The 13,087-nt window shown below is 39.4% G+C and overlaps 2 protein-coding genes across 3 annotated transcripts; both read right to left on the bottom strand.

Annotated features, from left to right (window-relative positions):
* Positions 1–2,968: 2,968 nt before the first annotated feature.
* Positions 2,969–9,995, bottom strand: LOC117544701. 2 transcript variants are annotated; one of them, XM_034214017.1, is made up of 16 exons: positions 9,882–9,995; positions 8,974–9,096; positions 8,803–8,877; positions 7,956–8,060; positions 7,610–7,842; positions 7,352–7,530; positions 6,665–6,758; positions 6,347–6,582; positions 6,015–6,129; positions 5,495–5,612; positions 5,323–5,414; positions 4,781–4,896; positions 4,582–4,683; positions 4,317–4,490; positions 3,665–3,841; positions 2,969–3,435 (listed from the first exon to the last, which is right to left on the bottom strand). In XM_034214017.1, coding segments are annotated over exons 2-13 (1,440 nt in total). In that variant the 5' UTR covers positions 9,050–9,096; positions 9,882–9,995; the 3' UTR covers positions 2,969–3,435; positions 3,665–3,841; positions 4,317–4,490; positions 4,582–4,682. The 2 variants fall into 2 exon arrangements, with proteins under 2 accessions (XP_034069908.1, XP_034069909.1); XM_034214018.1 differs by lacking the exons at positions 2,969–3,435; positions 3,665–3,841; positions 4,317–4,490; ... (1 more) ...; positions 4,781–4,896; positions 5,323–5,414 and having other exon boundaries at positions 5,515–5,612; positions 6,020–6,129.
* Positions 9,996–10,560: 565 nt separating this feature from the next.
* On the bottom strand, positions 10,561–12,619 carry si:dkey-37o8.1 (uncharacterized protein LOC407641 homolog). Its single transcript, XM_034214019.1, has 7 exons — positions 12,476–12,619; positions 12,216–12,395; positions 11,839–12,135; positions 11,618–11,768; positions 11,150–11,406; positions 10,837–11,071; positions 10,561–10,762 (listed from the first exon to the last, which is right to left on the bottom strand). The coding sequence occupies exons 1-7, from the start codon at positions 12,617–12,619 to the stop codon at positions 10,671–10,673; spliced, it is 1,356 nt and encodes a 451-aa protein (XP_034069910.1). The 3' UTR covers positions 10,561–10,670.
* Between the last annotated feature and the right edge of the window lie 468 nt (positions 12,620–13,087).

The following is a 13,087-nucleotide window of genomic DNA, read 5'->3' as shown; positions in this document are numbered from 1 at the left end:
TTTTAAATAAAGATTAGAGCCTGATCAATACTATATATGATTTTTTAAATGAAAACTGCCAGTATTCTTTTTTCCACATAACCTTTTGTTACTTATTGGCCAAATGCTTGGTCACTCTGGTTTCTAGCAACAGTCTCTAACCACTGCACACATTATGTGTGAGAAACAACTTTTCTAAAGATACATTCTTATTCTGAGCGGCCCAACATGGTACTTACACTATACTCCCTAATAAAAATAGAGAATGTTTTGTCACCGTTTTGTTTTTGTATGTTCAGGGGAAAAGCAAATACCGCCGGGTGAAGACGATCTATGACTGGGTAAGGTGGGTTAGTCAAGCCTCAATACTATCCATATTTTTCTTATAATACTTCTTTGTCCTTGAGCTATCTTAAGGGCACAATAACACAGAACTTTGTTCTCATATGTTTTCTAAACTCTTCCAGATCGGGCACATTGAAGGGGAGCCGGACAGAAAGGGTGTGTTCCCCATGTCTTTTGTGCACATCCTGAGTGACTGACAGTCAGAGAGACTTGCACTACACCTCTCCCTACATTGAGAGGTCCTGTACATAGCGATTATAACACCTCTTGTCCAATGACAAGTGTCCTAAAGAAGAAAAAAAAAACAAGAAACCAAGAAGGCTCATCGAGCCATGGATATCTCCTCCATGCTGTACAAAGAATGTGTGTATTCTTCCTTTACCAGTATTATCTTAACCCTATATCTCCTCCATGCTGTACAAAGAATGTGTGTATTCTTCCTTTACCAGTATTATCTTAACCCTATAGCACGGCTGTAAAGAAGCCACTCTCAAAACCCAAGCACTTACCTAAAGTCTATGTTTATGCTGTTACTGTATATATGTATGTAATTATATATATTTGTGTGTGAGTGTATATATACATGTTTTATTGTACAAAACATGTACCATTGCTCTCTCTACCTGTCAAATTTAAACATCAGGGCGGTAGACTTTGAATTTTATCCGTATTGATTTTACTGGCCCTCAAGTAATTATCAGCTTATATTTCTGGAAAAAGGACAAATAAGAAAAGGAATGTGAAATAGGTCATGTCACTCTGTCTTGCATCCCTGTTTACCACCATAGTTGACTGAAGAGGCTGCAGTCTCCCACTGATCTTGCCCCCAAATGAAAACATTAATGTACTCCTTGTTCTTGCTTGCTTTGTGTGTACACGTATTATGGTTGTTTTACAGTATAGAAACCTGCTGCTACTGTGTGGTGGAATATCAAAGCCTGTGGTTCACTGTAGGTCACTAATTTACTCCTTGTTACACTGTTCACTGTATGTATGCTTTATGCGTAAACTCAGCGCCATCCCCACAGTCCCTTGACTTTCTGTGCATGGTGTAACAATGACTGGAATTGAGTGGAGTGTTGCGTTCAAAGATGCTCACCTCAGGGTTTGAAGAGCCACTATTAAGCAGGACTACACAAAAAAAAAATGTATCCTGTGTTTAAAGCCACTATTATTAACAAGTATGGGAAACTCAAGAGTGAGTGAGTGGTTTACTAATGACAGTTAATTCTGTTTTTGCTCTTGATGGTTTCATTTTTGTGAAAAATAATAAAATAATAAAATTCAATAACGTGCTTTAACCACTAGGTGTCCCTTTCTATCAGCTGTGCACCGTTATGGTGTAAATACAGCCTGTCTACCAATTGGATCAAATATAAAAGTCAGCCGAATTAGTGTTGATACTGCAAGGACACGTATTGTGTGAAAATAAATCTAAGATGTTGTTTAATTGCTGATATATTTATGATTCACGTCATGTTTTCAGTTTTGGCGGCAGTTCTCCCTGTTTGTCTAGAAGTCTTCTCATCAGGGCCGTTATGTGATGACTTTCAAAGAGAAAAGCAAGCACACTCGGAATAAAGTATTATTTGATTTTTTTTAAATGTTTTCGGATTTCACATCGCATAAACACCATTTCCCAACGTGCATTGCGGCTAAACCATCGAATCACCGAGCTGAGGATCTTGCCTACGTCTGTTTCCGGTATTGTTTTTGACAGATGTATTTTGTTATACACACATTCCTTCACATTTAAATTTAAATTAAAGTATTTCGTGAGGCCTTCTAAAATGTTTTTAAATATGACTACGGTTCGAGTTGAAGAGTTTGTAAATTAACATGAACCGAAGCTGTTGCCTGGTAACGCAATCGCGCAACGTCACGTCCGTTAATTCCACATCCACAGATCCACACACATAGATTAACATCGATTTAATCGAGTTCACGTCTTGCCGTGATACCGGGTTGTGCTGACCATGTCCATGCCTTTATGACAACAGTGTACCAATCTTCTGATGGCTACTTCCAGCAGGATAACTCACCGTGTCACAAAGCTCAAATATTCTCCAACTGGTTTCTTGAACATGACAATGGGTTTTACTCAAATGGCCTCCAGTCACCAGATCCAAATCCTACAGAGCACCATTGGGATGTGGTGGAACCAGAGATTTGCGTCATGGATGTGCAGCTGACAAATCTGCAGCAACTGCGTGATGCGATCAGGTCAATATTGAGCAAAAATCTCTGAGGAATGTTTCCAGTAGCCTACCTTGTTTAATCTATGCCATGAAGACTTAATGCAGTTCTGAAAGCAGATGGGGGTCCAACCCATCCTAGCAAGGTGTACCTAATTAAGTGGCCGGTGAGTGTATTACTTAGGTCCATTTGTATTGTTAGTGTGTGTCTGTAGGAGTAAAGTCTAGACACATTCTTTGGATGTAAGCATTGGCTAATTAAACAGATCATGATTAAATGACATGATAATAAGGGTGATCACCAAAACCTTATACCAGGGGTGGGGAACCTCCGGCCCTCGAGTTAACTCGGATCCGAAGGTGACTGATAACTGCTAATGGCATTTAGTTGAATACCAGACATAGTAAATGCAAAGCAGGATAATAAAAAAAAGGTAATAAACAAGCCATTCAATCGTAATACTCGTTTTAATACGTTCACATGCATACAACACAATACAATAGACTTGTTAAGTCCTGTTCGTTGTCCTGTTTGTAGTCCTCATCACCGTTCTGTTTGTTGTCTTCATCACCGTCCTGTTCGTTGTCCGTCCTGTTCGTTGTCCTCATCACCGTTCTGTATGTTGTCCTCATCACCGTCCTGTTTGTTGTCCTCATCACCGTCCTGTTCGTTGTCCTCATCACGTCCTGTTCGTTGTCCTCATCACCGTCCTGTTTGTTGTCCTCATCACCGTCCTGTTCGTTGTCCTCATCACGTCTTCAATGTCTTCCTCCATCATGAGAAAAGACGAGTCCGTGCCAATACAGCTGTAGGTGCTGGTGACTCTGCTCAGTTTCTGCTCCAGAAGATATTGATGGTGTAAAAGACAGCAGTGCAGTCCCCTGTATCCCTCTTCTGTTATATCGCTTAGAGAAACTAAAATAAAAAGACAAAATTACAGTCTATGTAAGGCAACTTTTAATTAGCATTGATGTTGGTTCCATATAAGCAATTTTAATGTTTAACTCTGAGGCTGTATATTAGCTAAAAAGATTTGTGATTCAGAAAAAATGCAATCATTACAGATGCTATTCAGTGACAGACATTTGACACTGACCAGAAGGGGCAGTGGCAAATTTTATAAATCGGTATTTGTGGAACATACTTTGGTTCCTGATGTCGTCTTTTGTCTGATGAAGGGGGTGGTCCAGTTTGTCCAGTGCCTGCCTCAGATTTTGACAATGCTGGGTCATCTCCTTCACAATGATGACTTTCTCCTCTTCCATACGCCTGACCAGCACAACCTGGTCAAAAAGTCGCCTCTTAGTGCGCAGGTTCACCACTATAATGGAAAAAACACAAAATATGACAACACAACCACAATGGTAAGGCTAATAAAACAAATAATATCCGTTTGTATTCAATCTTTTTAACTTAAATTGCCCAAAACCTTGAAATCTGGTAAAAAATGTTCAACCTCGCCACTTGCTGAATTTTTTCAATTCTGTCTATGTTGGCAGAATTACATTCAGTATGTCTTGAGATTCAACATTAGTATGCAGTTCAGGGTGGTCAGGAAGGGTTTTACTGTTTCCATAGATGTGCCTGTCCCAGTGAGACTATAGCATGACTATTAAGACTTGATAGGGCAACATCATACAGACCTTTCAATATAATTATTTCTAAATGATTTGTTGTGATCATGATGATTTGTGACACCTATGTTGACAGCTCTGTGTTACATTGGTGATTGTATTCTAGTACTACAACTGAATTTATGGAATATCCAGGGCAAACAAAAACAAGTTGTTTCTTACCATCTCCTTGCACCTCCCAGGGCAGAATGACATCCTCAGACAGACTGCATGCTGCTTCTGTGTCAATTGTCTCTGTACAGGTATCAATGGTGTTGTACTGCAGTATCCTCTCTCTGAGTTTCTTCTTGAGCTCTGTCAGTCTTCTCCGTTTGCGTTGCTTTGTGTGGTTGCTGTCTGTAAAGTAAAAAAAAAAATACAAATAAAATAATAATAATAACAACAACAAGAAACAAATATTGTTTCTAGATAACGTAATAATAAATACCATTTTGTCGATAGAGGTCGTGTTACTTTCTTCGGAGGGAATAAATAATGTCATCTATTTCTCTCTGGAGCTCCTCCTGGCTACTCTGGTCTCCATGTTTCTCTTGAAAACAGAAACAACCAGGTATAATCATAAAACATGAAGCCAAATGTTTGGAAATATGGAACCAAATCTATACCACAGTGATCATATAACATACCAGTGGCTGCCCATTGCTTGACCTCCAACACCCACTGCTCCATGTCCTCCAGGGAGATGTTCAGCTCTTGCTTGAGACTCAAGATTGTCCACTTCAGTTTGTGCTCTCTGTGTAGTCTGGTTAGAATGTTTAAAAGGAAAAAGTGAATATGCGTTCCAGTTGGTTGAGAAGGTTGTTTTTTGCTGAATTCCTTTATGCACATTAACTGACCAGACAACAACATGAAACGCTAAATACCTTCTCTTCAAGGTTGGCAAGTACCACCTTAGTGTCCCTTTTCTTTTTTTTAAAAGATCAAGCAGGATTAACATTATTATTATTATACAGAAATTCAGATGAATCAACCTATAGTGCTTAATTAAAAACAAACAGAACAGAGACTCTCTTGGCAGAACAGTGTGCCATGACAGCACCATCATAATGAAATGATTGCAGAATACATTTAATTCAACAACATGTAGCTAAGGATGGTGTTAAATTACTACAACAAGAAACTCAGATATTCTTAATGTACATTTTGAAATGCAGCATGGACGTCTTACTTTGACAAATCTCTTTGAGAGTGTCTTGTGGAGATTCTCCACCTTCCTGTGGTTCCATTGCATAGCCAGCACGGTTATCATATCTGCTCTAGCTGTAAACACAAAAACATGAAAATTCATATCAGCTTTACAATGTGGCACTACTTAAAACAATTAGTTTTCCTCTACCAACCTGATTTGGTCATGTATTTGTTTGTCAGAGCTGCCCTTGAGAGGAAGCTGTTAACCTGTTCCACTTCCTCGCCAACAGTATTTCCAGCACCTTCCTGGCTTCTGCCACCCCACTTCACCTGCTCAGAATCATAAACAATGAGATCTAGATATTTAGTTCAATATTATAATTTCTTGTACTGTAGATCTTTAGTTAACATCAGTGTCAGGAGCAATTTCAGAAAGTTAAAATGTTCTGAGATTGAATTATGCTTTGAACTACAATTTGTCACAACTGTAGTTATTTGAAGCTCTGTTCATTCATTATTTCTATAGTGCGGATATATTTACAAAAAAAACATAATGGGTTTTGGAAGCCTATCCTTGTGACAGTCTGTTTTGTAACAATTTTGTCAACATTTGTAACTATTACAATTATTCCACAGGCTTGAATAGAATATACTACATGATATTCTTATGTGCACTACAATTTCTAAAACATTTGAATCTAGTCACACAAATGTTTAACTTGCATACTGTACCTCACATTTGCCTGTGTGGGCCTTGGCGTGCATTACAGAGATAAAAGGTTTCATCTCTGTAAGTGGTTGGAGCTCAGGCAACTTTGCTGCCATCTTCTCCAAATAAGGCCAGTACCTGTAATGACAAAATCAATTAGCTTTTCCAGTTGCATGATGGCATAATAGTAAAAAGATAAACCAGGTCCTTAAAATTACCAATTACAATCCTTGTAACCAACATCAGCATTTATCCAAATGAATGCTTTTTTGCTTTACATCTACTGGATGTGCAATAATTAAATAGATAACACGTTTCACACAAACACTTCGAATTTTGCAATAGTTATAACTACCTGCAGGCAACATCCATACAAAAGAATGTTGCATTCGCAACTTCAGCCAGCTCCTTCTGCAGGAACATTGGGTAGGCATATATTTCACCACGGTAGTGATTTAGGCCTTGTAGCAAGATGCCATGTCTGCACACAGCTATTTGCAGGCCTTCCTCATCCACCTTGGCCCTGGACTTGTGTGAGGTTTCTCTGCAAGCTGTGAATGTTGCCGGTCCACAAACATCACGACCACTTTTCTGAAATAGACACAATCTGTTACATTTAACCCTGTGCTAAGTAAAATAAATAAAAGGGTTAATGGGTTGAATAGATTCTTACAATCGTCATCTGGCTCCTGATTTTGTCGACAAAGGCAGACACTTTACTGTCCTGGGCAATGAACAGTCCATCAAATAGAGACGGTTCATCTGTCCTGCGAAATTCGAGAAATAAATTGTAAGCAACATTATCATACATACATAAGTTTGATTTGTGTCCTCTATTTAATGTGGGCAATTTACTTTTGCTATCAATTTTTCATAAATGTGGAAAAGGTCTTTGTGAATTTGATCTGTAATTTTGTGTAAAGCCTTTTTGTCACCATTATTTAACATTAGTGAAAAGTTTACTGACTTCTTGTAAAAAGGTAAAAATAAAAGTACATCCTTTATATTGCTGGGCATGGAATAGGGCAGAGGAAGGCAGAAAAAAAGGTTCCTGGACAATTTAATACATTTATCATGAAGCGATTATATCCAAAGCTGGTTCTTAGCTCCAACATATCCAACTAACGTCAACCATTTAACATTTTAAAGTTGAGCTAACTTTACAGGCGTCATATACAATAATGTTTATGAATTGGATTGATATAATTATGTGTAATTACAAACCAATTATTGTTTTCTGATGGTCTACAAACTTTGGAAAATTAAAAAAATTGTAGTTGGGGAAAGTTAAACATTTCAGCAAAGACATTCAGCTTAGTCAATAAAACAACAACTAAAATGAGAATATGATTTCACTGACCCTCTGGACTTCTTGAAGCGATAATGCTTTCTATTGCCATCTACAGCAATAGCCAGCATGTCAGGTGTGCATGCTGGGCATTTAAAGGGCTCCACCAGGCACAGATCTTCTTGTCTGTAATTACAGAAGGCAAACTCCCGAAAGACTCTGTGGAAGGTATCGCTACAGATTCTGCCTGTCTGGAAACAAGAATGGTATTCATTTTGTTAATTAAAAGTTTGGTATTCAAAAATCTTGAAAACCACATTTTATTCTTACCCTTCCTGTGGAGAACGATCGATGTTCAAGCATTTTTATAAATACTTTCTGGGATAATGCTGGGCTGGCCAATTTCATTTGCTCGAATGATGTGAACACATCAAACTTAAAAATAATTTTGCAGCTGTCGGTTGCTGGCCAGTATTTGTATCCAAGCAAGTCACCTATGCTCGGGGACCATTTGGTGGAACAAGTTGGACAGCACACAGAAGGCAGGCAAACGTTGTATGGACCTGAGAAAAAATATAAATGTGCAATTTGACAGGTATCTATGCAACGCAGGACAAAAGTATAATAGTAATCCTGTATTTTTGCTTGACCACATCGTCTTCTGGTGGCAACAAACCATTGATAGTCACCAACACGGTCTGCTTTCCTGGGATGATGGTGAAACCTTGGCTTGGACCACAGAAGCAGATTTGGGATGGTGGAGGAATTGGAAGCAGACACACTGCAGCAAAGACAATTTCAGAGATTCATATGCATGTTAGGACATGTTAGGACATGTAGTCAATACAAATTGAGACATTTTAACAGTTAAAGCAAACTTACAACATGGTGAAAATTATGCCACTGTATATGTAGTGCACATTACCATGGTAAGGGAATATGTAATAAACTATTTGAACCCACCTTGTTCACAGAGTCCATATTGGCCACTTTCATCCACAACCACTAAGTGGGAGGAATAGGTCTGTAAAACCCATCAATCATGGCTTCCCTGTCATGGAAGACATTTTTGCCATGGATAATTGGGTCACATGCCGGACAAAGAAAGGGAGTTCCTGGTGGAACACAGTCCAAGCACCGGACCACAGCATCAGCAGTTTTGCATTGGAGACAGGAACGTTTAGTGACAATCTCTGCAGCCAATTATAAATTAAGGAGCTCTGGCATTGCAGCTCTGAATTTTTGTTCACGTTTCAACTGTCTTTGGGTCCATGTTGTTACAGTGGGTGTTTCTTCTGATGATGCAGGGACAGTGAGAGAACCCAACAGGTGTCTCAGTGTGAGAAGATGTTGATCTAAAATAACAAAATATAAAACAAATCATGGAATTTAGTTTAATTAAAAAAAGATATTCCATACATGGCTTTTCACTTTAAAATGTATCATGAACATAGCTATTACATACTATAAACAATTAGCTACATTTCAAGTTGAAGGATAATTTAAGAATTCATTGTGCATACCAAGACTTGGGACCTGTAGAGGAATCTCATGTGTCTCCTCGACCTCTGGGGACTCCAGAGAGCTGGAAGGTTTAACTGCATAAACAAAGTACGATGATATAGGAAACATTATTGAAGACCAACGACATTAAAACTTAATGAAACACTAGAACTAGATGATATTTTACAGACCAGATCGATTCTTATTCCAATGTTGGGGTAGAATGTTCCCATCCAGGTCCCTCTTCCTCCAGGAAACATTTGACATTTTTTTATGATAATAGGCTACTTCAAATAATTGAATTGATGGATGACCTGAAAAAAATAAATAAAATGAACTCAGATTAGTTGTGCTACCATGTAATTTAATTGTTGCTTCATAAATAAACATTTGTCGAAATAAAACTACAGGCACCAATGTCAATCAAGTCCCAGGTAAATCAGTAATTACAGGGAAATATATTTCTCTTTTTAACTAGATGTGATGGCTTCACAAAACTTGAATTGAATTAGCGAATGTTTAAAGTAGTAAAACTACTATGACCTGATGATATTCAAGTGTTGAACTTACCTTAACTATCATTAATGCAACATGTTAGGTGACATTTAGAAGGAAAAAAAAAGTGTGTGCATTATGAAAAGCGCCATGTAAATGTCTATTATTATTATTATTATTATTAAAATGCCATTTCCTTTCGCATTGTTTAAGGTCATATCATGTCCTGGTCTGGTTAGCTGAATATACATACTTTTGCCATTGTTATGTTTTATGTCACGTGCTACCAAGGGTTTTGTTTTTAGGCAAGATTTTAGCTCCTTTTGTGCGAAGGAGAAAACTCTCCCTCCAACTTCTTGTAGAAGAACCTTCTTATATTGCAAATTGCAATACATATCCGTTAGCGCATCTATAGCCTACCTTAGCTAAGTGCTAACCTTTACAGCCATGCTATTGCTAACAAGCATTCGCATATACTGCCTACTGCCTATACCAGCCCTAAAACGTAAAACTGAAATATCGTGGTTAAACATGATTTGTAGAAAAACGACAGGATTAATTAAAAGCGTAAACAAATCAAATGAAATACAGAAATCAGATTTACCACTTGTACAGCTCTTTAACAATTCTTCTTCGCACTTTTATTGATGCGCAAGGTTAAAGTTCACGGGATTAGGATCCGCCAGGAGTTGCTAAATTTAAAACATGACAATAGGTCGTAATAAACTGCTGCTAGAAATGAATAGACGGGAGCATGTTGTTTCTTACACGACCACTAGAGGTGCTACAATTTAAAACGTGGCTATGGGTCGTAATAAGCTGCTGAACAATCGACCTATTTGGTCGTTTTTTGTAGGAGGACAGGCTGGAATAAACCCATCAACCCATTGTATCAAATAAAGTGCTGTACTGAAACTCTGGCCCTGGGCTCTTGCTGTCATGTTTAAACATCCGTTTGCCTTCTTTTGGTGTTAGAAAAGTGCATGTTAGCCATTGGTAAATTAGCCTAGATTAATAGTTCTTAAAAATCAGTAAAGCCAAGCAGCAGTGGATTCTACAAGTCAAACTTAAAAGTACTATATGAACCATTTGGAATTATTTACTCTTGCTGTAAATTCATAAACACCTTGCGAAAAAGTCATGGAGTATTTCTTCAGTTTCATCAAGACAAACGTTTCAACACAAAGTTCTCAAATGATTCTTTATTTTGTCAACAAATCACATTTAAACCAAAATGTACCATCCAATGGATTCTTTTGGATTTCTCATTAACACAGGAATAATCTTTTAACATAAATATTTTGTGTCGCAACACAAATGTCATTTGACCAAATAAAAAGCAGCAATACCAGAGTTTACTGGTAAACAAAAAAAACTAAAACTATGTACACACTTAGGCTTTAAGTTTTGATCCTTGTTCCTTCACCACTGACTTGATGACTCCGACAGCGACCGTCTGCTTCAGGTCTCGTGCTGCAAAGCGACCTAGGAAGCGAAACAAAAACATGTTTAACACTGCAGAAGGTCAATATAAATGTAGCCTGATTTGGATAGTATACCTAAGGAAGGGTATGAGAAGAAGCTCTCGACACACATGGGCTTGATGGGAATCATTTTGACTGTGGCAGCGTCTCCAGATATCAGTAGCTGCGGATCGTCCTCCACTTTATTTCCCGTCCGCCTGTCAATCTTCTCCTTCAGCTCAGCAAAGCGACAGGTCACATGGGCGGTGTGGCAGTCCAGGACAGGAGAGTAGCCTGCCTTGACCTTCCCTGGATGGTTCAGGATGATCACCTTAAGATGGAAAATATACACATCAGCACAGGGGGGGGGGCAACAATGAATTATAAGTTTCAACTCTACTGAACAAACCTGCGCTTCAAAGCTGCTGACATCTGTGGGCGGATCCTGCTGGGCGTTTCCAGCCACATCCCCTCGCCGCAGGTTCTTTACAGCCACGTTCTTAATGTTGAAGCCGACATTGTGTCCGGGCAGACCTTGCTCCATCCCCTGGTGGTGCATCTCAATGGACTTCACCTCGGCAGTGATTTTGGCTGGCGAGAACATCAGGGTCATGCCTGGTTTGAGGACGCCAGTTTCAATCTTACCTACTGGCACGGTCCCGACTCCTGAGAAGATGAAAAAAAAGTGCATTTATAAGTTTAAACTAGTGGATTAAGGCTTTATCAGCTGACAAACATTTCTGTTCTTCCCCCACTCCAATTGCTCTGCTGCACACCTGTAACCCATGTTCTTAATTGGAGCCAATTGATTTCAGGCTCAGGGAGTAGACAGGGCAACTCAAAAAATGACTAAAATGAACTGAGCACAACTCCTAACCTCCAATTTTGTAGACATCCTGCAGAGGTAACCGAAGGGGCTTGTTGATGGTGCGAACTGGTGGTTGAATGGAGTCCAGGACTTCAAGTAGAGTTCTCCCAATTGCATTTCCTCCCTTTCTTCTGGATTTCCATCCTTGGAACCAGGGCATCTGCAGAGAGGAACTTGTGTTAATGTGTTGCATGTTCCTAGATTTTCACAAGTAAATAGACCATAATTACCTTCTGAGTTGCAGTGATCATGTTCTCCCCAGTCCAGCCAGAAATTGGCACGAAAGGCACAGTTCCGGTTTCGTAGCCGATCTTCTTGAGGAAGCCGTTCACACCTCGCACCACTTCTTCAAAGCGCTTCTGGCTGAAAGGGGGTTCAGTCAGATCCATCTTGTTCACACACACTATGATCTGCTTCACACCCAGAGTGTAAGCCAGCAAGGCGTGCTCTCTGGTCTGACCACTTCTTGACACACCAGCCTCGTATTCTCCTTGAGCTGCAGAGACCACCAGGAGGGCAACATCGGCCTGAAAGGACATTTATGATATTGGTTAGAAGGCCCATGAAATTACACTTACATAAAGTAAAGAGCCTCTGTGCTACTAACCTGTGAAGTCCCGGTTATCATGTTTTTAATGAAGTCTCGGTGGCCAGGTGCATCAATTATAGTCATGCTGTATCTTTGAGTGTTAAATTTCATCAGAGAGATATCAATGGTCATTCCTCTCTCCCGCTCAGCTTTAAGCTTGTCCAACACCCAGGCAAATTTGAAGGAGCTCTTCCCCATCTGTAAATAAAATACATAACTGGTCTTAGTAGGTTTTAAGACATTTCAAGAGCTCCAATCATTTCATTTATGTTTCTCACCTCTGCTGCAGCTTTCTCGAACTTCTCCAATCTTCTCTGGTCGACGCCACCACATTTGTAAACGAGGTGACCGGTGGTAGTTGACTTGCCGCTGTCAACATGGCCGATAATCACCACGTTAACATGAGTCTTCTCTTTCACCATGCTTGAAGTTGGCTTTTCGAAACGAACAAATTAACGGTAGGTTTCTGAGCTGAAACGTTCACGCTTCCGAATTCTTCTATCAAATGTGTGTGAACAGCCACTGCGGAGCTGCGTTTTAAGCTGCTGCACCTGTCGACACATGATTGAAGACAGGTGTGCTTCATTACGCTTAATTAGGCTGGTGCATGTTTGGTAAAGGAGGAAATGGCAAAACAGAGCTTCAGGGAGAAGAGAAGAAAATCCGCCAATAAACACTAAAGAAGAAGAAGAAGAAGAGAAGAAAATGCTGAAAAGCTATTTTGCTCACTTATTTTTGGGGGGAAGCAGGAGTGAGAATTAAAGTATTACATTATGTGTTATTAATGTGCAACAAATGGCAGTTGCAGTCACCTTATGATATCATGTTACAGCCAGGTTTGTGATGCAGGGATGGCTTTGAGATGCAGGGATGGCTTTGAAGAGCCTTAC

This window comes from Gymnodraco acuticeps, unplaced genomic scaffold (genome assembly GCF_902827175.1).
Source record: "Gymnodraco acuticeps unplaced genomic scaffold, fGymAcu1.1, whole genome shotgun sequence".
NCBI classification, from domain to species: Eukaryota; Metazoa; Chordata; class Actinopteri; order Perciformes; family Bathydraconidae; genus Gymnodraco; species Gymnodraco acuticeps.
This window is presented reverse-complemented; position numbering and strand designations above follow the sequence as displayed.